General features: G+C 39.3%; 2 protein-coding genes across 10 annotated transcripts in view; one reads left to right on the top strand and one right to left on the bottom strand.

Annotated features, from left to right (window-relative positions):
* The window catches only part of MAEA (macrophage erythroblast attacher, E3 ubiquitin ligase), a 117,700-nt gene extending 109,376 nt beyond the window's left edge, over positions 1–8,324 (bottom strand). For 2 of the 6 annotated variants that reach the window (XM_075930929.1, XM_006122904.4), the window contains exon 1: positions 8,191–8,324. In XM_075930929.1, coding sequence (XP_075787044.1) covers positions 8,191–8,277 — 87 coding nt within the window. In that variant the 5' untranslated portion in view covers positions 8,278–8,324. Of the gene's footprint in view, positions 1–6,919; positions 7,068–7,958 lie in introns of those variants that run through there. The other 4 variants (XM_006122905.4, XM_006122902.3, XM_006122906.4 and 1 more) reach the window with 3 other exon arrangements.
* Positions 8,325–15,530: 7,206 nt separating this feature from the next.
* Positions 15,531–20,411, top strand: part of CTBP1 (C-terminal binding protein 1) — a 378,668-nt gene continuing 373,787 nt past the window's right edge. The window contains exon 1 of one of the 4 annotated variants that reach the window (XR_012904426.1): positions 15,531–15,812. The gene's annotated coding sequence lies outside the window, so the exon portion shown is untranslated. The remainder of the gene's footprint in view (positions 15,813–20,411) is intronic. The other 3 variants (XM_075930923.1, XM_075930921.1, XM_075930924.1) reach the window with 3 other exon arrangements.

Genomic DNA, 20,411 nt, shown 5'->3' on the forward strand with positions numbered 1-20,411 from the left:
AACTTCCGTACAGACTGAACTGGTAAAAAGGATCACACAGAACTGGGTCAATGGGCAATAAAATAGTAAGTGAAATTTAATAATGAAAAATGCAAAGTAATGTACTTTGGAAAAAAGAGTCCCAACTATACATATCAAATAATGAGGTCTAAAGTAGCTATTACCACTCAAGAAAGATTTTGTCATAGTTCTCTGAAAACATTAACTAAGTTTGAAGTGGCAGTCAAAAAAGTGAACATAATGTTGGGAATCATTAGGAAAGGGATAGACAGTGAGACAGAAAATATCATATTGTCTCTATATAAACCCATGATATGTCCATATCTTGACTACAGCACACTGATCTGGTCACACCATCTAAAAAAAGATATATTGGAATTGGAAAGATACAGAGAAAGGGCAACAAAAATGATTAAAGGTATGGAACAGCTTCCACATAAGGAGAGATTAATAAGACTGGGACTTTAGAGTTTGGAAAAAAGATGGCTTGAGGGGCATATTAGAGGTCTACAAATCTTGACAGGTGTGGAGAAAGTGCATAAAGAAGTGTTGTTTACCCCTTCTCAGAACACTAGATTATCCGTGACTAGGGTTCACCAAATGTAATTAATAGATAGTAGGTTAAAAACAAACAAAAGGAAATATTTAACACAACGCACAATCAACCTGTGGAACACTTTGCCAGAGGATGTTATGAAAGCCAAGATTATTACATGGTTCAAAAAAGACCTAGATAAGTTCATGGAGGATAGGTCCATCAATGGTTATTAGCTAGACTAGGCAGAGATGTAAAATTCTCTGAAGTATCCCTAGGCTCTATTTGCTGGAAGATGGGAATGGATCACTTCATTACCTGTTCTGTTCATTCCATCTGAAGCACCTGGAGTTGTCCACTGTTGGAAGACAGGATAACAGGCTAGATGGACCATTGATGTGACCCAGTAAGGCCATTCTTCTGTTCTTAAGGTAATGGGGTGGAGATAATGTAACATTTTCTGAGAGAAGGTTCTGAGTTCTTTTGAACTATACAGAGTAGTTACCAGTATACCTTGAGTGTGACAGTGGGGGGGGAAGTGTCTAGGTATACATTGTCCCCATCCTGCACTCAGGTCAACTTTGACTTTGAAACAAAAGCCTATTAATAAATTAAGGTTATAATCATGTCTTGGATTTGCTGAAATGTCCAAGAGCAATCAATATTGAAAGCAAAATATCATCATAAACTTTAGAGGCAACAGAGGCTAGGGATGTTAAAAATAGATTAATCAACTAATCGAATAGTCAATGGAATTTCCATCAACTATTTCATTAGCTGATAACGGCACCTCCCCTTTGAAATGTAGCAAAAGCCCTCTGGGCCAGTGGAGACTCTTGTACCCACTGGCCCAGGTGGAATTCCGCCTCTGCACTCCTGCCCCCTCCCACGGAGCTGGAGATGATGGGGAACCAGCTTTTAAACTGGCTCCCCCTAGCACCCTCTCCTATTTCCTCCTCCCCTTCCTGCCTCTTTCTGATCGAGGCAGCAAGGGAGAGAAGCGACTGGTTGACTAGTGTTGTCGACTCAGTTAAGCTTTTGCTTATCAGATAGTTGACTAGTCAATTAGTCGCTTACATTCCTAAGAGCAGCATTATTTCCGTGGGAGGGAGTTAAGTAGGAAAGGAGGAGAACAGAAGAGACAAGACTTCATCACTAATGTTTTTGATACAGGATAGACAATACTAAAACAGAGAGAATTTGCCAACTAAAATCTTCAGATTATCTGCAAGGAACCCCACCCATTTTACTAAATAAAATATGTGCAGAGAAATGGGTAATCTGACCTACTACTGTTTTGCTACAGATGGCCTTCATACAAACATTCTCTAAATTCTCCCACAGCAGCCCTTTGAAGTAACTTTGACGTTGAAGAAGTATCAGGCTTTGTGTCCAATGGGAACATTCCTTTGCCCTGGCAATAATTTGTATTTGCTGAGTACAACCAAAGGAAGAAAATCTGATTAGCTGAAACATGCACAATTTTGTAAACAAGTATTAGAGTAGGTATGGACTGTAGATTTCATTTTCTGACTTCCATGCTTAAAATAATTTTCTGCAGAGGTAACAGCTTACTGGAATTTCCAAGATTTCCTTTGAGGAGGTGAAATCTTATTAGTGTTTGCTTAATAATGCAGTTACACTTGTATTTGCTTGTATTGCTGATGAGGGAAAAGGGCTACTTTTTAATCACTTTTGTTTTCAGGTTAATAACTCTCTGGCATTGGTTTTGGATTCCTCTGTTTGTAGAGTACCTACCATATTGAGATCTCTGAGCACTACTGAAATACTATATATAACACCACATGTAAGACTTCTTTGTTATGTAGTCTAATCAGTTCTTGCTTGTTCTGTACATCTCACTTTCTTATAAATCCCTTCCCACAATCCTCTGGTATAGTAATCCATATACTAATCAGTGGGAGACCTTATATCTAGGCAAACAACTATTCTTCAGTTGTATGTGGATATAGTTGTATGTAGGGATGTGAAGGACTAGTCAACTAGTTGCTCCCCCACCCTCCTTGCCACTTGCAGCCACGTACAGCCTGGGGCCAGCTGGGAACTCCACACTTGACCCTGGGCATTGTGAAGCACTGCTGATTTGAAACACCACGGGGAGCCCAGCGTCAGGCTCCTCGCAGCATTTCAAAGCAGCAGCGCCGCACGGGATCAGCTGGGAACTCCCCAGCTGACCCCGGGGCTCCACACCTCGCTTTCACCTTTGAAGTGCAGCAACTGCCCTAGGGCTATTACACTTCAAAGGTGGAGGTGTCCTATCAACTAATTGAATAGTCCATGCAAAATACATCAACTATTCAATTAGTCAATTACCTGGTATTTAACATCCTTAGATTAAATCACATCTGCAGCAGAAATGCAAAATTGCAGTGGTGGTCCTTAAGCAAATTATAGGACAAATACAATACTTTGGCACTTAGGGTCAGCCATAATAACAAGGATGCATGGGTGAAAGTTCTGATTTAACAGCTCTTTTTATTCCTTGTGACTGGGAAAGGGCTGTTTCAGTATTCTTTCTTCCATAACGTTTTTATATAATATATTAATATGATATTTGTTAGTAACTGGTGGATGCAATGGTGGCACATGTCCGAACAAGTGCACATGAATTCAATATTGGTGCACAAGACAAAATTCACTCTGCTCATGGATGGAAAAAAATCTTAGAGGGAACACTGGTCTGAGGTGCTATCAATGGGTTATAAAAAACTGGCTAAGACTGCCAAGTTCAGTGGAGGATTTGGAAAGACAATAAGAACTCCAAGGATTGAGCAGTGACATCTATATATGGGAAACTCCGACAAGTAGAACATGTTAACTCAACCTGGGTGTGTAGGAAGAGCATGATGGACCAGGAGGCGATTAGGGTAAAAGCTAGCTTTTGAGAAACATAGCAGCTGTCACCTGAGACTGACAGAGTGTGAGAGATATGAAAACAGACAAAATGGATTCTGCAGCAGCTGGGCAGAGCTCACTATGTGAAACTGAAATGCTGGAGGCTAGAGGTTCAATCTAGGAGACATTGAGACTGTGTGGCCCACCTTTAAGGGAGTGTAACTCTTGGCAGGGGAGGAAGCAATGCCTGGCTTACTGAAGGGATCCCTTCAAGGAACTGGTTAAAATCTGGGGCATAGTACAAATCCTTTGGAAATGGCATCACAGAACTGATGAAGTAAATGTGATTACTGGAACATTGGTATAGAGGCTTAAAGATTATTCAGGAAAAAGGTAGAGTGTTGCATTATACATCAAGAAAATATACACTTGTTCTTAGGTGAGAGACCAATTGAAAGTCTCTGAGTTAGGGATGTGTTAGTGTACACATTTAACCAGTTAACTAATGAATCATTGGGATCATTGGTTTACCTTCTCGGTTACATGCAAACCCTGTATAAGCAGTGCTGGGGGGGAGGGGAGCATAGAAGCAGACAGCAGCCCATGCTCGCGGGGAACTGGTTTTTAAGCAGGCTTCCTGCAAGCATTGGCTTCCAAGCAGTCACCTGCCCTGCCCCTTTGTGCTGTTGCCTCGGGGCTAGGGGGTGGCAGGCAGTTCCGCTGGAGCCAGTACATGCAGGGAGCTGGCTTAAAAGCCAAACCACCATCTTCCCACCCCATGTAAACATGTAACTGCTGAAAATTTCAGCAACTATACATTTACCAAAAAAACACCCACACCCCACAACATTTTAATATTCCTAACCTCTACCCCAAACTCTGTTTTGCCTCTAGCATTTATAATGGTGCTAATTACATTTAAAAGCATTTTTAATGTATAAGGGAGGTTGGCTGCACTTGGAGGCTTGCTATATGAAAGGGGTCACAAGTAAGGAAGAGAACCACTGATCTTATCCTAAAACAGCTTACTTTGGTGAGAGTGACCTTGTCAAAGGCTTTCTGAAAATCTAAGTACACTATATCCACTGAATCACACTTGTCCACATGCTTGTTGAACCTCTCAACAGCTGCTTATACCAGAAGTTGATCAACCAACTTCAAAAGGAGCTACAGCCTCCCAACACTGCTCCAACCTTCCCTTCAGACTAAACAAAGCTACTTTCATTGATACTTGGCAACCAGCTGCAGCCCAAATCCCAATCTGCCATCATTAAGCAGCCCAGGCAAAAATATTTTGACTTCTAGTCACCCTAATTTCAGGTCTTCTCTCTACCAGTTTCTAGTTCTCTTCTGATTCCCACTAGCTTGATAATTCAGTTTTTAAGCAGTATTTACATTTCCAAAAACATACAAATGAACTAGTTATTTTCTGATGTCACTTGTTTATTCATATACCAGTTCTGAACCCTGCTCAGAGTGTTAACACCCTTTAATTTCCTTTAGTCAATGAGTATTGGAGGTTTCATGTATTAGGCTTTCAGTTGAGATGTAAGGAATTTTGCTTTATCAGTAAGAATTATTAAAGGTCCATGGAATTTTTTTTGGAAAGAAAGCAAATAACCTTCATGTCTTGAGAAGGAAAACAACATAAGTAGTTACATTCTATATCATGGCTACTCAATTTTGGAAGCTCCAAGGGCCACAATGATACATTTCAGCCCTTGGCATGTGCTGTGAGTAAGTGTAGTTGCATATACATGCAAATATATATGCAAATACATGCAAATAGATTTTTCACACTGACAGGCATGAATACAAGGACAAAGGCAAGACTACACAACACACAGGCCCCATTTAAGTCAGTTCTGCGGATATTAATAAAATGCAATATTTACTCAATTTCCACCCATATGACAGCACTTTTAATGAGCAATGACAGTGCAGGAATTTAACTACTAAAACACATATCAACAGAAGACCATTATATTGACTACTTTTTTGTTTTGGCTCCCACCCGCGGGCCCCACATAAATACCACACCGCGGACCGCACACAAATGGGCTGTGCACCATATTCCGCTCGCGGACCGCATGTTGAGTAGCCATGTTCTGTACATTTAAATTACTCCTGCAGATTCAAATGAGTAAGTCACTTTACTTTCTCTTGAAAAATAATACCATGCAGAATTGCTGAAGCAGAATGGTGATGCACCAAAAATTACCACAATTCAGCAATAAGAGGGATTTTCCTTAGAAAGAGTCTTAAGCATTCCTTCTTCTTACGAAAGGCACTCTTATGGAACATGTTGTAATGTAGAGCGCTTACACAGTTACTATTATCTAGTGACTTGGGCACGAGCAAGTTCAAGGAAGGATATCAATGTAATTATGACCTCCTTTATAGTTTACTTGCATCAATTAGAGAACATTGTCAATATCCACCTATCTGTAGCAAAATATTACAGTTGCTGCCACAATGAAGTAAATTAATATTCAAGTGTTTTAAAGGCTGTTTTAAGATCTAAAGAACCAACTAGAGATGAAAATTCACTCTGTCTTTTTCACCTCTACCAAAAAATTATTTCCCTAGCATGGAGGATGGTTTGATATCTCCACAGTCAAGAACATTTAAAGGGATAAATGCAAGTGGTAACTGAATAGTGACTGTTTTGTGATTTTTTTGTAATAACTAATATTAACCAGAAAGGAAACTTCTGGAGCACTCAGGAGCTTGGGGAGAGACAAAAAGAAGTGTACATATATCTAAACATCACCTTATGACATTTAACATGGTTAATACAAGCCTGTTTTCTCACAATGTCTCATGGTCATACAAGGAATATTTCAGTCTCATTAAAATGCTGCAAAAATCCCTCATCAAGTGTAAATAGTATACTTGAAAAATATCTTAGAACTAGTCCAAAATGACTGCTATCTTCAAATGAGTGACACCTAGTAGATAGACTTAAGTGGTATAAAAAGAGACAAAGCAAACCATTGCTTTTATATACATATTGAAGAATATGAGATTTATTTAGACAATGTTTGTCAATAAATACACGTTTCTTTGTCTATGAATTTCTTAACATTGTAGCTGAATGTGGAAAGTACCTTTCTAAGGGAATTTTAAATTTAACTCAGATATTGTCAAGCCTAAAGTACTTCAGGATGACCGGGAAAACATCTTCAGATATAACATGAGAGTCAAGACAATCCCAAGAGTAAAGGGAAATAAGGGAGCAGGCTAGAATGAGGAAAGCAAGAGCAACAAACAGATGAGAAGAACACAGGAAGAAACCTATAAAAACAAACAAAAGCACATAACACTCTACATGAAAGTGAAATATGATTGAAGCACAAAAGTTTATAAAAGCTCATGATTCTATATATTTGTTAGTCTGAAACGTGCCATAGGATTACTCATTGTTTTAAAAGTATAGAATTTTGATATATACTATATGAAAAAAAAACTAGTTAAATCAGATACAAGGGATACAAAGGGACTATTAAACAGTCCAGCTCATCTCACCTCACTCCCACTTAGCCAGTGCAGAGTTAGTTCCCTACAGTAAAATCAATTGGAGCTGAATTGGTTGATCTAGCATATATATAAAAGGAGTATTCTAGATTATCAATGTTCCACCACTTCCTCTGGGAGACTATTCCCCAGTTCAACAGCTCTTATTGTCAGCAATATTTACCCTTAATATTCAATCTAGATTTTTCTTTGCTCATTTTATGATGTTCGACTATGTCACAATGAACCAACCTATGCAATTCACCTCACACCTGGTGAGTTAACACCCTTCCCATAATACTCAGTTACTACATCAGCCACCCCAACTCTTTTGTAGTATCCAGCCAACCTATATTTAACCCTTTCCTCCTCATAAGAGCTCCAATCCCTTTAATCATTTTAACCCCCCAACACTTTCTAGTTCATCTCTATCTTTGGAGAAAACAAGATGTCAAGGAATCATATTAACCCCCCATTCATCTTTTAACAATGATACGTAGCTTTAACTGTCAAACATTCATTCTAAATAATCAATACTCTCACCACACTTAAATCATTTAATTGCTCTGCACCCTCCAGTCTGTCCCCGTCACACCACTCCCCACACAGCACCCTTCAGTCACATTTTACCCCTGGCATATTCAGCTCTTTCGTTCTCCCTGGAGTCAGCCCTCCCACCCCATCAATCGCTGTCATTCCTGTCTTTGCTCAAGGGGACTCCACCCCACCTACATCTTCAAGCTCTGGAAATGCCCAGGAGAGAGGGGGCTCATATTCCAGGCACGTTCCTCAACATGGAAAGAAAGAAAATTACCCTTCCCGGTACAGCTCAAGGCAAATGGGAAGAGGCACAAAGGGGTCCGGTGAATTGGGGTCTCCCCACATTACACGCCTTGGGACCGGGGGGGGGGGTTATAATGAAGGGGGTGGGGACCTCAATTTGCCAAGCCCCCATCCCCTTTTAGCCCTGCCCTGCGGGGGCATTAATATCCTCGCTCAATCAGTACCTGGCCCTCGCCTCCCACAGGTCCCCAGGATGCCTGGCACCCACCTTGAGAGTGGGATATTCCTGCACCTTCAAAGTCATTGAGAGCTGAGCAGCTGATTCCTGCACCGCCATCTTGGATTGGGCACCAACCTCCTCCTCCCCCCTCCTCCCAGCGCAGAGCCCAAAAGAGCTACCTACAGCGCGCATTGCATGGTGGGCAATGAAGGACTTCCTCCTCCTTCCTTTCCCCCACCCCCGTCGTCCCTGCTGGAGACGGGCTGAACCAACAGATTACCTCTCCCCCTCTCACAACCGGGTGGTACAAGCCACGGAACAGTGGCGCTGGAAGAGAGGGGAGAGAGTATTCATCCAATCGTTGCATTCCTTTCGCATCTCTCCCTTCATAGGGTTTGCCCCGCCCTCTAACTTGTGAATGCGTGTTTGATTGGAGGATACGTGAGCCTGGGCGACTAGCCACAGCGACAAATCAAGAAGAGCAACGAATTCTCGTAGGCGGGGATTATATCTACGATTGACACTTGTATTTTCCAATCGGGCTATGCAGATTTTCATTCGGCCCAATCAGCATTTCCTTTCTATTTAGGTGGCACGTAAAAGTTCGTTTTTCTGGCGAAGTAAAGAGGCGGTTTTAACGACCCCAAAAGGTGTCCGGGAGGGCGGGGAAACAGCGCTGTGCAGGTTTATTGGCAGGCAAAGGAGCCAATGCGCGCGGCAGACACGGAGACGAACAAAGCGAGGAGCGAATGGGAGGCGAGCGGCGCTGTGGAGGGCGGGCTGTGTTGACACGGTTGGTTTGTGGCACGAGTTAGTGTGTGGGTAGCCGGGGGGGGGTGCCTAGTAAGTTCCGTAGGGAGAAGCGCGAGTGAGGCGGAAGCGGCGGGAAGAGCTTTAAATAGCGGAGATAGAGGGAGTCCTCGGCTAGGGCACCGCTGCGCTCGGCGGGGTAGCCACGGCCGTTGGCTGGTGTTTGCCCAGCGGGCTGGGCCGGAGGTAGCTGCCGCGCTTGGTGCCTGAGCACAGGGCGGGAAGAGAAGCTCCCTCAGGAGGCCTGATTCGCCCCCATCTTGACCAGCGGAGACAACATCAGGGGGGCGTCGCTCGCGCTTCTCCGGGCTCCAGACGTGGGCGGGCGCTAGCCAGCTCCCTTCAGCGGGAGCCTTCCGTCGGTGGCCTCGCTGCGGCTTGTGCGCCGCCCGCGGAGAGTCTCGGCAGGGAGAGGCGCACCCGTCCGAGCTGCGCCTGCAGCACTCACCCCGCGGGGAGAGGAAGCACCTGCCGCCCTCCCACTGCCCCAGCTGTGATTGGAAATGTGGCTTCTGCCAGCTTAGCCAGTAAATAGTTCTCTGTCCCCGCCCCCACTGGGCACCTGCTTGTTCAGAGGGTTGCCAGGTTTGGTTAGACTTCCTTGAAGATTAATGTCAGAGTGGTAGCCTTATTAGTCTGTAACTTTAAAAACGAGTCGTCCTGTGGCACCTTCTATGTTCTAATTGTGAGATGTTGTAGGCATAACCCACTTTCTGAGATGAGCTCGAGGGGAGAAAAAGGGGACCCTCAAAATATATAACAGGAAAAAGGTGGGAGAGTGGAAAGAAAAAAGGTTAAATATTACTCTTTTATTCCTGTGGATTCCAGAACTATCCTGAAGAAATGGCAACCCTAGTCTGTTACCATGTAAGAGAGGGTGGAACTTGTACTCTTTCTCATGGCTCCTAGAAGTTAATTTCCAGCAGGAGTAGACAGACGTATGGGAGTTTCTACAGAATCAGAACCTGATCCAGTTGTTCTTTGGTGATGCTGTGTGTATTAACAGAAACGTTCTTTATGGTCTGCAGAATGAAACATTTTGAGACTATTTTCTTTAAGATCCTACATAACATTCACCACTGGTTTCTGAGCGCTTTAGTATACTAGGGTGGGTGATGCTTCTTGGGAAAAATTTACCTCTGAGGAGTTGCCCTGCAGAATGAAAAAAAAATCAACCCCTGATTCAAAAATTGGATATGAAGGAAAAGTTCTTATTAGATGGTGTGGTGGGGTTTTTTTTAACTCCAGTGAAGTCTATGTCAAAACTCTTCTTGGCTTTAGTGGTGCAAGAGGAGGTGGTCTATGATCATGTATGTTTTAAGAAATTAACATGGTGGTCATAAGAACATAAGAATGGCTGTACTGGGTCAGACCAAAGGTCTATCTAGCCCAGTATCCTGTCTACTGACAGTGGCCAGCACCAGGTGCCCTAGAGAGGGTGGACCGAAGACAATGATCAAGCGATTTGTCTCCTGCCATCCCTCTCCAGCCTCTGACAAACAGAGGCCAAGGACACCATTTTATCCCCTGGCTAATAGCCTTTTATGGACCTAACCACCATGAAATTATCTAGCTTCTCTTTAAACTCTATTATAGTCCCAGCCTTCACAGCCTCCTCTGGCAAGGAGTTCCACAGGTTGACTACACGCTGTGTGAAGAAGGACTTTCTTTTATTAGTTTTAAACCTGCTCCCCATTAATTTCATTTGGTGTCCTCTAGTTCTTCTATTTAGGGAACTAATAAATAACTTTTCTTTATCGGCCCTCTGCACGCCACTCATGATTTTATATACCTCTATCATATCCCCCCTCAGTCTCCTCTTTTCTAAACTGAAAAGTCCCAGTCGCTTTAACCTCTCCTCATATGGGACCCGTTCCAAACCCCTAATCATTTTAGTTGCCCTTTTCTGAACCCTTTCCAAGACCAAAATATCTTTTTTGAGGTGAGGAGACCACATCTGTACACAGTATTCAAGATGTGGGTGTACCATAGTTTTATACAGGGGCAGTAAGATATTCTGGGTCTTATTTTCTATCCCTTTTTTAATAATTCCTAACATCCTATTTGCCTTTTTGACTGCCGCTGCACACTGCGTAGAAGTTTTCAGAGAACTGTCCACGATAACTCCAAGATCTCTTTCCTGATTTGTGGTAGCCAAATTAGCCCCCATCATACTGTACGTATAGTTGGGGTTATTTTTCCCGATGTGCATTACTTTACACTTATCCACATTACATTTAATTTGCCATTTTGTTGCCCAATCACTCAGTTTGGTGAGATCTTTTTGGAGTCCCTCACAGTCTGCTTCTGTCTTGACTATCCTAAACAGTTTGGTACCATCCGCAAACTTTACTACCTCGCTGTTTACCCTTTCTCCAGATCATTTATGAATAATTTGAAAAGGTTGGGCCCAGGACTGACCCTTGGGGTACACCACTAGTTACCCCTCTCCAATCTGAAAATTTACCATTTATTCCTACCCTTTGTTTCCTGTCTTTTTAACCAGTTCTCAATCCAAGAAAGGACCTTCCCTCTTATCCCATGGCCATGTAATTTACACAAGAGCCTTTGGTTAGGGACCTTGTCAAAGGCTTTCTGAAAATCTAAGTATAGTATATCTACTGGATCCCTTTTGTCCGCATGTTTGTTAACCCCTTCAAAGAACTCTAATAGATTAGTAAGACAGGATTTCCCTTTACAGAAACCATGCTGACTTTTGTCCAACAAATTATGTTCTTCTATATGCTTCACAATTTTATTCTTTACTATTGTTTCGACTAATTTGCCCGGTACTGAAGTTAGACTTACCGGTCTGTAATTGCCAGGATCGCCTCTAGAGCCCTTTTTAAATATTGGTCCAAGATTTAATAGTGCATGTATATGAAGCATCCATGACTTTGCTGCCCTTCCTGGTTAAGGTTTGGCTGCATTATTTCTGTTAACCTTTAGAGAATTGGATTTAATGAAAAACACATTTTACAAGAAAAAGAGGGTAGTTTGCATAATTTTAAAACTTTCCAAATATTCTTCAGTAAAGACTATAAAATACATTACATTTTAAAATGTTACCTAATAAATAACAAATGTTTTAAACAGGACTTTGTACCTCTTTTAGACACCGCAGCTGATGATGAAACATCCATTACAGGTTGTAATTAAATTTACCATAGAGTCTAGGATTGGCCACAACCAATCAACAGGATTTTAAGTTATTTATTCTCTCTCCACTAAGTGCAAAGTCCTGTTGAAAATCACATTAGTTAAAATGTGTTAGCTAGTTAAACTTCTAATTTACAGTGCTTGTCTGTGCTCTCATTGAGATGTCATAAGGCATCATAAGTTCTAACAACAACTGTCTGACAAATATTCCTAAAATACATAATTAATATTAGGAAAACCAAATGTGTACACACACAAGCCCAAATCATTGTGATTTATTTATGTAGGGTTTATTTTTATATTCAATATTGAAAATAATGTATAGTTGCACTTTGGTGCCTCTAGTCCATGCTACCTCCCATCACCTCTCACCCTGCTTCTTCCCCCAGCCCCCTGTTTTTGAGGTTCCACTTATCCTACCCCTGCTACCCTGAGATTCTTTCCACAGACTCTCACCCGACTTTTTGCCTTGACCTGGTATTCTGACCCTACTGAAAACAGCTACCCTGGTTTGGAGCCTGCCCCTAGAGCTCCGCAACTGAATCAGTGGAAGGACAAAGGGGTTGGGGAAGTGGAAGACTACCTGTGGAGCCAGTGGGCACTGCTAAGAGAGGCTGCTTCTTTGCCTTAGTCTCCTGGACAGAGATAGGGGATTTAGTGGCCACCACATTTGAGAATCGCTGCCCTAAGGGCAACTGAGTCTGCATGAATGGACATTGATTGACTTTATTGAGGCTCCAGGCGGGTATAAGGCTTTCAGTGGGTCAAGCTGAAAGATCGGAGCCTCAGGTAGATAATTTGTGCACACATGCACATTTACGTAGCACTGTTGTGTTCCTATCTTCACATAGCTATGAAATGAATACACATTTTGTAAAGATTCTTTAAGCAAACTTTTATGCTAGACTACGTGAATCCTGTAACTAACTAACTAACACTAATGGAAAGGAAAAATTAGCAAAGGGTGGATATTTTGTTGTAAATTATTAGGCCATGTATGAAATAAAGTTATTTAATATTTGATATATATTTTGTATGTAGTTTATTTTCATGTGTATATATTTAATTATGTCCACTAATCTTTATTGCACCATACTTTTGGTATGTTATTTTATGCTTAATGGTGATCTTCTACAGTATGCAAAATGACAGTACTTCTCAAACATAAAGTAATCCTATGAATGTGTGCAAAGTGAGCCAACCTTTGTACTGTAGAACTATTGGTGGATGTTTGTCAGAAATTAGCAATCAAAGTTTGAGGTTTGCTCAGTGGAAACAGATGGCTGAGCTACCATCATGTCACAGAAAACAGCATGCATTCTTAGTTTAACACAAGAGGGAGCATGTCTAATCTTTAACCTTTAAATATTGCAACTTCAGAAAGACAGCTTTAATTGTTGAATGTCAACTAATTTACTTTCTAGGTGGCATGGTTAAATATTTATACAGCCTATATGTGCATTGTTAGTATATTTTCAAATTAAGATTGTCGCAACTAATAATTCATGCAAATAATGGCATTCATCCTGTGTGGACTTAAACTAAACTAATCACTCAAATATTTAGACTTATGTTAAAAAATAGAGTGGTCAGTAACATGCTGAAATTTAAAAAGTGATTATAAAGTGATTTATCACTATTATAAAGTGATTATAAACATCCATATATGTAAATGGGTCTTTGGTTTAATGACAACTTGAAAATAAAGATTATTTTTCTTTGGATGAACTCCCCTTCCAAAATTTTGGGTCCCTCATTTAATTTGAAGGGAGTTGTGATTAGTGCAAAACAAATCTGTACAATGGTTAGCTCTTAAGTATCATTGTGTAATTCTTACAAAAGCTAGGAAGTATACATTTGGGGTACATTAAGATGAGTATGTATGGCCATAACTTTTTTCTTTCTCCCTGTTCTCCAGCTGGATGCCATAGACTTTTTTTTTATTTTGAATTTGTATTTCCAGATGTTGTTGATCATCCTTTTCAAAGCGTTTATTAATGGGAATGAACAGTTTGTTGAAATTAATGACTGCCATCCAACTATTTAATCACTTTGGAAAGTATACATTTTAAATGTTAAATACTCTATATATTTCTTAGACTAAAACAAGCCTTACTTTTACTCTGTTGACAAGTAATTATATACTTTATTATATTTCATATGGGCATCCATTTGGCTTTATCTCATCTATATAGGAGGATGGGAGATCTAATTTCTTCTAGGGCGGGAATTGTTAATAAATCATAATGTTGACATGGACCATACTAGAGTGACTTGTTGCGTACAATCATTTGATAGTGAGAGGGTGTTTATATGGGACAGAGAAGAGGCAGGGTAGACTACTTGGATCTCAAATACTTCTTGGTGTATTTCAAACAATCGTGGTTTTGGGAAGTTGGGAGGAATAATATTTTAGAGAAACAACGACCTGCACTCCCTCTTGGACTGTTAACAGGGCGCGTTTGAATAGATTTGAATTCACTAACTGCATGTTGATAGGAGAATACAGCCCCAAGGAATGGACTGTGGTAGGCTTTGGCTACATATACATTTCTGTAATTCATCTTTTGATGAGAAGAGGGTTTTAAAATGAAAAGTAATGCTTCAAAATAAGGGACTGATAGCAAAATGACATATAACATGGTGATATTCTGAGTTTCTGCATTAGTGAGGTGAGGGGTGCATTAGCTTATATGCATTCCATCGAACTGAGGGATAACTGAATGTGCACTTTGATTTTTGTCTGACCTGGTTTTTTACTTTTACCTGTCAATCCATGTGTTTACACTTTACAAAGAATGTACTAGTATTTGAATAGAATTCACCGCTTGACAGTTATTCTTTGGTCATGCATATATATGATGAACAGCCCTAATAAAGATGTTTATTAAAAGCAAAAGGTATAAAGTTGAAATTGTCCTGGCTATGTAGTCATCTATATGAAATAAGTTGTCTATCATGGTCCAGTTTCCATGGGTCAGTTATCCAGGCCATGGAATCATCACCAGTGCAATAGTTGACTGGTCAAAGACTGAGTAAGAGTACAGACTGGCTTGCCTTATCACCGGTTAGAGCAGCATTGTAAAGTAGCCATTGCAGAACAAGCACCTTACCAAGATGTTGAGGACATTCACCGGTCAGAAAAATGGTTTGCTTCCAACAAGTGGTGGGAGGAGAATTTTACAAAGCTGCCTCAGATTAGATTGGACACATACTGGCAAGGACCACTGTCTGTGCTGCCCAATTCTTTAAATAGACAACTTAATATCTCTGGAACTAGCCAATAAATTCACTTAACAGTTATTTAAAAGTTACTGTGTATTCAGACAGTTTTCAGATATTAATATTTATTAATGTGTTTTTATAAAAAGTGAAGGACCAGACTCTCATTGTAGAGCAAAGGTCTGTGAAATTTTATTTTTAAAAAGGAATGTTTAATGTTTTATTTATATTGGAAAAGTGAAAATAAAGCTTCCAAAGCTGCTAAAATGGGTGTACTTTTGTGCCCCTAAAACTTTTGAATAGTCACTAAATGGATTTTTTTAAATATTAAAAAGAAATAATATCACCTGATTTAGCTAGGAGCAATTTTTGTTGGCTTGAATTATAACAGCCTCCTCTCCCCTCCCCCCGAAAATGGGGGTTTAGAATGGAAGTGCTGACACAACCTAAACTATAAAGCAGTGCCCTCCGTGCTGCTGTAATAATTGCCCGTACAGTGTTTTCTGCTTTCTTATTTCTGTGCTCTGTTTCTAATTCACTATTTTTTAAACTTTCTGAGAAGTTTGATATTATTTAAAGCACACGAAGTGCATGGAATAACCTGAGGAGTAAGAGTGTTCAGTAGTATGGACTTGTTAATCTCAGCCTGATCTTGTCAGTAACAGCAGAGCAGAGGGAGAGAGGAACTCCGGCTGGGGCAGCGCTCCAAAGGTTTGTCTGTTATTTTATTGCTAAATTACATCTCAGCACCAAACTATGAAGTATGCGGAGTGTCGTTTGTAATCTGTAGATTCCGCAGTTGCGAAAATGTGTGTGGTTAGCTGTATTGTTTGTTTGCAACGGGGAAGATTTGCCTGTGTGTGTATGGAAGAGAGCGAGTGTGTGTTACGATCTAGGAAACGCTGAAGAAGAAGAAACCCTGTTGGTTCTCCATGCAAATGACCGCTTTGGTTGTAACAAAAGCCTTGATGTTGGGCTTGGAAAAATGATCTGACAGTGTAACAACCCCAGGCCACTTTCGCCATGTTTTTGTTTATTCATGTTTCATTCCGTTTTCCGTAGCTATCTCACAGATGTTTCCAATTTCAGTTTTTTTTATACCGTCGATCCTCCTTTTTCGGAGTTAGCAGTAAAATGTGTGAAAGAATGTTAACAAAACAGAGAGGTGTTGCAGATGTTTATACTTTAGTTCTTGCCTTGCGCTTGATGGTAGTATTGGCAGAGGGATACAGTACATATGAAGGAACGTCACAGGCATCTGTTTTAACGACCGAGCTTGTAATTTCTAAACGTGCCTATTATAACTTGAATTTTACCATAAACAGATTAAGTGAACAGGTTCCTGGTACAATATGTCCAGTTAGTGTCCTGTTTGGTTGTTACTATTTCTGGAGAAAAAAATAAAAATAAGAGCGAGGAAAGGAATATATGTGACACAACATGTATGCTCCTAGATAAACTCCTGCCATCTCGGAGTGCCTTTAAATATTTGAACAGCTTCTGTTAAGTCAAATAAAATTGGTTACCATGAGAAACAAAAAAGTCCAATAGAACAGTTTTGACAGACTAATGAAAACGTCAAGGAATTGTTTTAGAAATATTCATGAAATGGTAGTAGTGGGAAAAATCTTTTAAACAAAATTAATAGTAACACATTTAAACCTTTAGCCACCAATGAACCTGGCAAATGCTCTATTCCCCTCCAGAAATAACCTGCAGAGATGAATGATGAATCTTAATGTCACATCTACTGATGTATTGAAATGTAGTTTGCCCATTAACCACATAAAACAATTTGCTTGTAAAATTGCATGCTCGTTGAACATATCAAGACATACACACATAAAATCTTAAATGACAAAATGATTCAATGTCCTGTTTAAATCAAATGTGGTAACTATGGTGAGATGTAAAGTTACTTAAATCCTCACTTGCTATGCATATGTGGATCTCATCATCTCTCTTCATAGACTGGAGATTAAAGAGAAAAGGATTACAGAATCTAGAAAAAATTTTAGCAGAAGACCTGTAGCCCTAGAGTGGGAATTAACATTGAAGAGGCTTTTAAGGAGGGGCAGGATTGAGGTAAACATTCTGTTGTAGTATATTGTCATAATAATTTTAGAAATGGATCTTTCTTGTTGGTTCTGAATGATCCCCAGCCAATTTTTGTAAGTGATTTCATTCACTTCTGAGAACAATCTTGTATATGTTTATTATAATAATAAAGAATTTTCCTGCTCCAACAAAATCAAAGCAAAAAACTTTGCATAGATTTTTTTTTTCTTCACCAAATAACAACATGGGAAAGCCTGCCATTCTATGCATTCTATTCATTTTTTTTAGTTATTCTCTAATAAATCATTTTTCTTCATAGTATGAAAAAAGCTTTACGCGGTTTTCCCATATTTAAACATGAATATGATGTTTGTATAAATATTTTTTTATTGTTTTCTAATATTTGACCATATCAAATGGAAAATGGCCTATGTAGAGAACATTTAAATAAAACCAGAAATGTAATATTCTGACCAATCTTTGTTGTGGGAAAACTGTAGCCTAATAGACTGACCATGTTTCTACTCCTGCTTCAGCTGAGAAGTTAAGATGCTATCTTACATTTTTTACAAAAGTGATTCAGTGGATGAGGCAGATCATTTCATAGGGTGATATGGACAAGAATTAATGCATAATTGTTTGGAGAAAAGTTGATGATCATTTAGACTCTTGAAGGAATGGGTCAGAGAGAGGCTACTGATTAGCTGTGTGGAATATGTAGAGAGAGAAAAGAAAGGAATAGGCCACACTTAATTTCCATTATGGATAAATGGTGTTACTGTAAAAGTCACAGTAAGGAGATGTTTAAGGGAAAGACCTTATGAATTACATTACACATTTCTTTTAATTGTTAATCTATTGTGATAAAGTTTGGAGAAAACACTACTACTATTACAAATAATACTTTTTAAAAAATATATGTACATTTTAATGTACTGGTGGAAGATAAGACTTGTTAAAGTACACAGTAGAACTGTAGTTCATCATAGTCCATCCTGGATTTTGTCAATAACAAACCTTATAAGCATCTTAAATGTTTTATTGTGGCTTTTTCTTCCTCTTCTATGTCAAGACATCTTCTTGCTCTTTCCCTTCCCAGCTCCTGGTATCTGTTATGAAACCTTTGATTAGAAACTTTGCATTATCTCAATGAAAGAGACTTCAGTGAAGACTCATGAAACTGAACTCCTTAGATTGGAAGGTTGTTTAGATCAATGCTCAGAGTTACTTTGCTGAACCTGTGTATTCCAATACAAAATTAAAATTTAACACCGTAATTGCCATTCCACAAAACCATTTAAGAAATACCATTTGTTGTGTTGTACTCTGTGTGTTTTTTATTTTTAGCGACCAGTTCTTTTCAGCTTATAAGGTGTAGGTGTGTATATGATTTTTGGTGATGTGCTGGGTTTGTTTTTTGAGTGGGAGTGAAAAAAGCAGGTGATATAGTGCTATAGTTAAATTATTTATTTTTAGTTTAATTATTTCTATTAATTTATTTTAGACATACATTTTATTTATATAAAAGTTGATCGTACTATGTAGTAATTTATTGTTTGAGCCATGAGTAAATTAATTTCAAATACATATTGTACTCAAATAAGTTGACATATATAATCAGTTCTACTTTCAATACGTATTTCATTATACTCTGAACAAAGCAATATATACTATATTTATATTTACAACACGGTGTGCATATTTAGCATATGACAAGAATAGGATACAATATGACTTAGTAAACAGAGCAATATACTGGATTCAGGAGACTAAGAGTTCCTTTCCTGGCTCAGTCATTGGCCTGTTGAGTGACTTGGACAAACACCATCACTTAGCTGTGTGTACTATCTTCCCTTCTTACATAATTTCACTAATTTACTTATTGCTTCCTTTTAAGAGACCACATAACATGAAGGTTTCTTGTGTGTGGCTTTTCTGTTTTATATTGTACGGGTTTATACTTGCTGTTTTCTACTAATACTGCAGTAGGGCAGAAAAACAAAGAAGGGAGCTGACAGTATAACAAAACATTATTCTAATCCTTTTCAATGCCTGATCATTTTCTGAATTATCACTTTATCTGCTCTTCCTCTGCTGGAGTGAGGGAAGAAGGAATCGGCAGTTATATCAGTCGTTATATAGAGAGTTTTGGTTATCCATATCCTGAACCTAAGTGAGATGGGTTTACTATTCTGCAGTTAGTGTGTCATTCATCAGGCCTCTACAAGAAACAGAAATGGAGAGCAAGAACAAAGATCTCTATTAATGTGAAGTAAGAAAGGAAAGAGGATAAGGGAATTTCTGGTAAGTGAAAAGTGATCACATGGCATTCACCCCAAAAATGATGTTTTCACAAAAAAATTGTAAGGAAAAACCCATTTACTTTTTTTCCAGTGCTACAGCATCTGTTCAAAATTGTCTCCAGAAACATTTCTTGTATCCTTAGTGCTCCCCTTAATAATGAGAGGAAAAGTTTTATTTGGCAGACTATTTCATCCCTTTGGAAGTTACATTGCAGAAAGTAAAGATTGTTTTAGAATCAGAATCTCAAAAGTTAATTGGGTGAGTTTCTCTAAAGCCTTTTTTGCCCGCCCCCCCCAAATTACCATAATCCAGCCCCAAAGAGGAACGAAGGGTGGGTCCTCTTTTCCTTTAGGAAAAACTTTTTGTGAAATTTTGGACTTTTCTAATCAGTTCATTGGAAAAAGGAGTGTTTTCTCAGTAGGGCATATTTTTACACCTCTCTATAGACTCTTGTTTGTGTGTGTCTTTTGCTGTCATTTGATGGATGACACACATTCCAAGAGGTAGATACTAGTGAAGAAACTACCTACATCTAAAGAAAACTATCAATACAATTCCTCTTTATTAATGTAAATAATAGGAATCTCTCCATCCTAGAGTGTCTGCTCAGCACCTTAAACTCTAAATAAGATACACAATTTCTGCTATGCAAATTGCATATCTCACCTTGAATCTATTTTGAAATTTGGTGTGTCTACACAGCACCAAATTTCAAAATAACGCACTATTTTGAGCCATCTCTTATCCCTTGTGCAACGAGGTTTATCGGGATGGCAAAATAGTGCACCTGTGATTTCAAAAAATATTTGGAAATAATTGGCGGCTTGTATAGACGCAGTACAGACATACCCTTAGTGACTATTTTGGAGAAGTTCTGACTTAATCTGCTTGGCTTTGTGACTGGAACAACTGATACACTTGAGTCAGGAATAATGGTTCTTTCCTTTA

Source organism: Pelodiscus sinensis, chromosome 5 (assembly GCF_049634645.1).
Source record: "Pelodiscus sinensis isolate JC-2024 chromosome 5, ASM4963464v1, whole genome shotgun sequence".
NCBI classification, from domain to species: Eukaryota; Metazoa; Chordata; order Testudines; family Trionychidae; genus Pelodiscus; species Pelodiscus sinensis.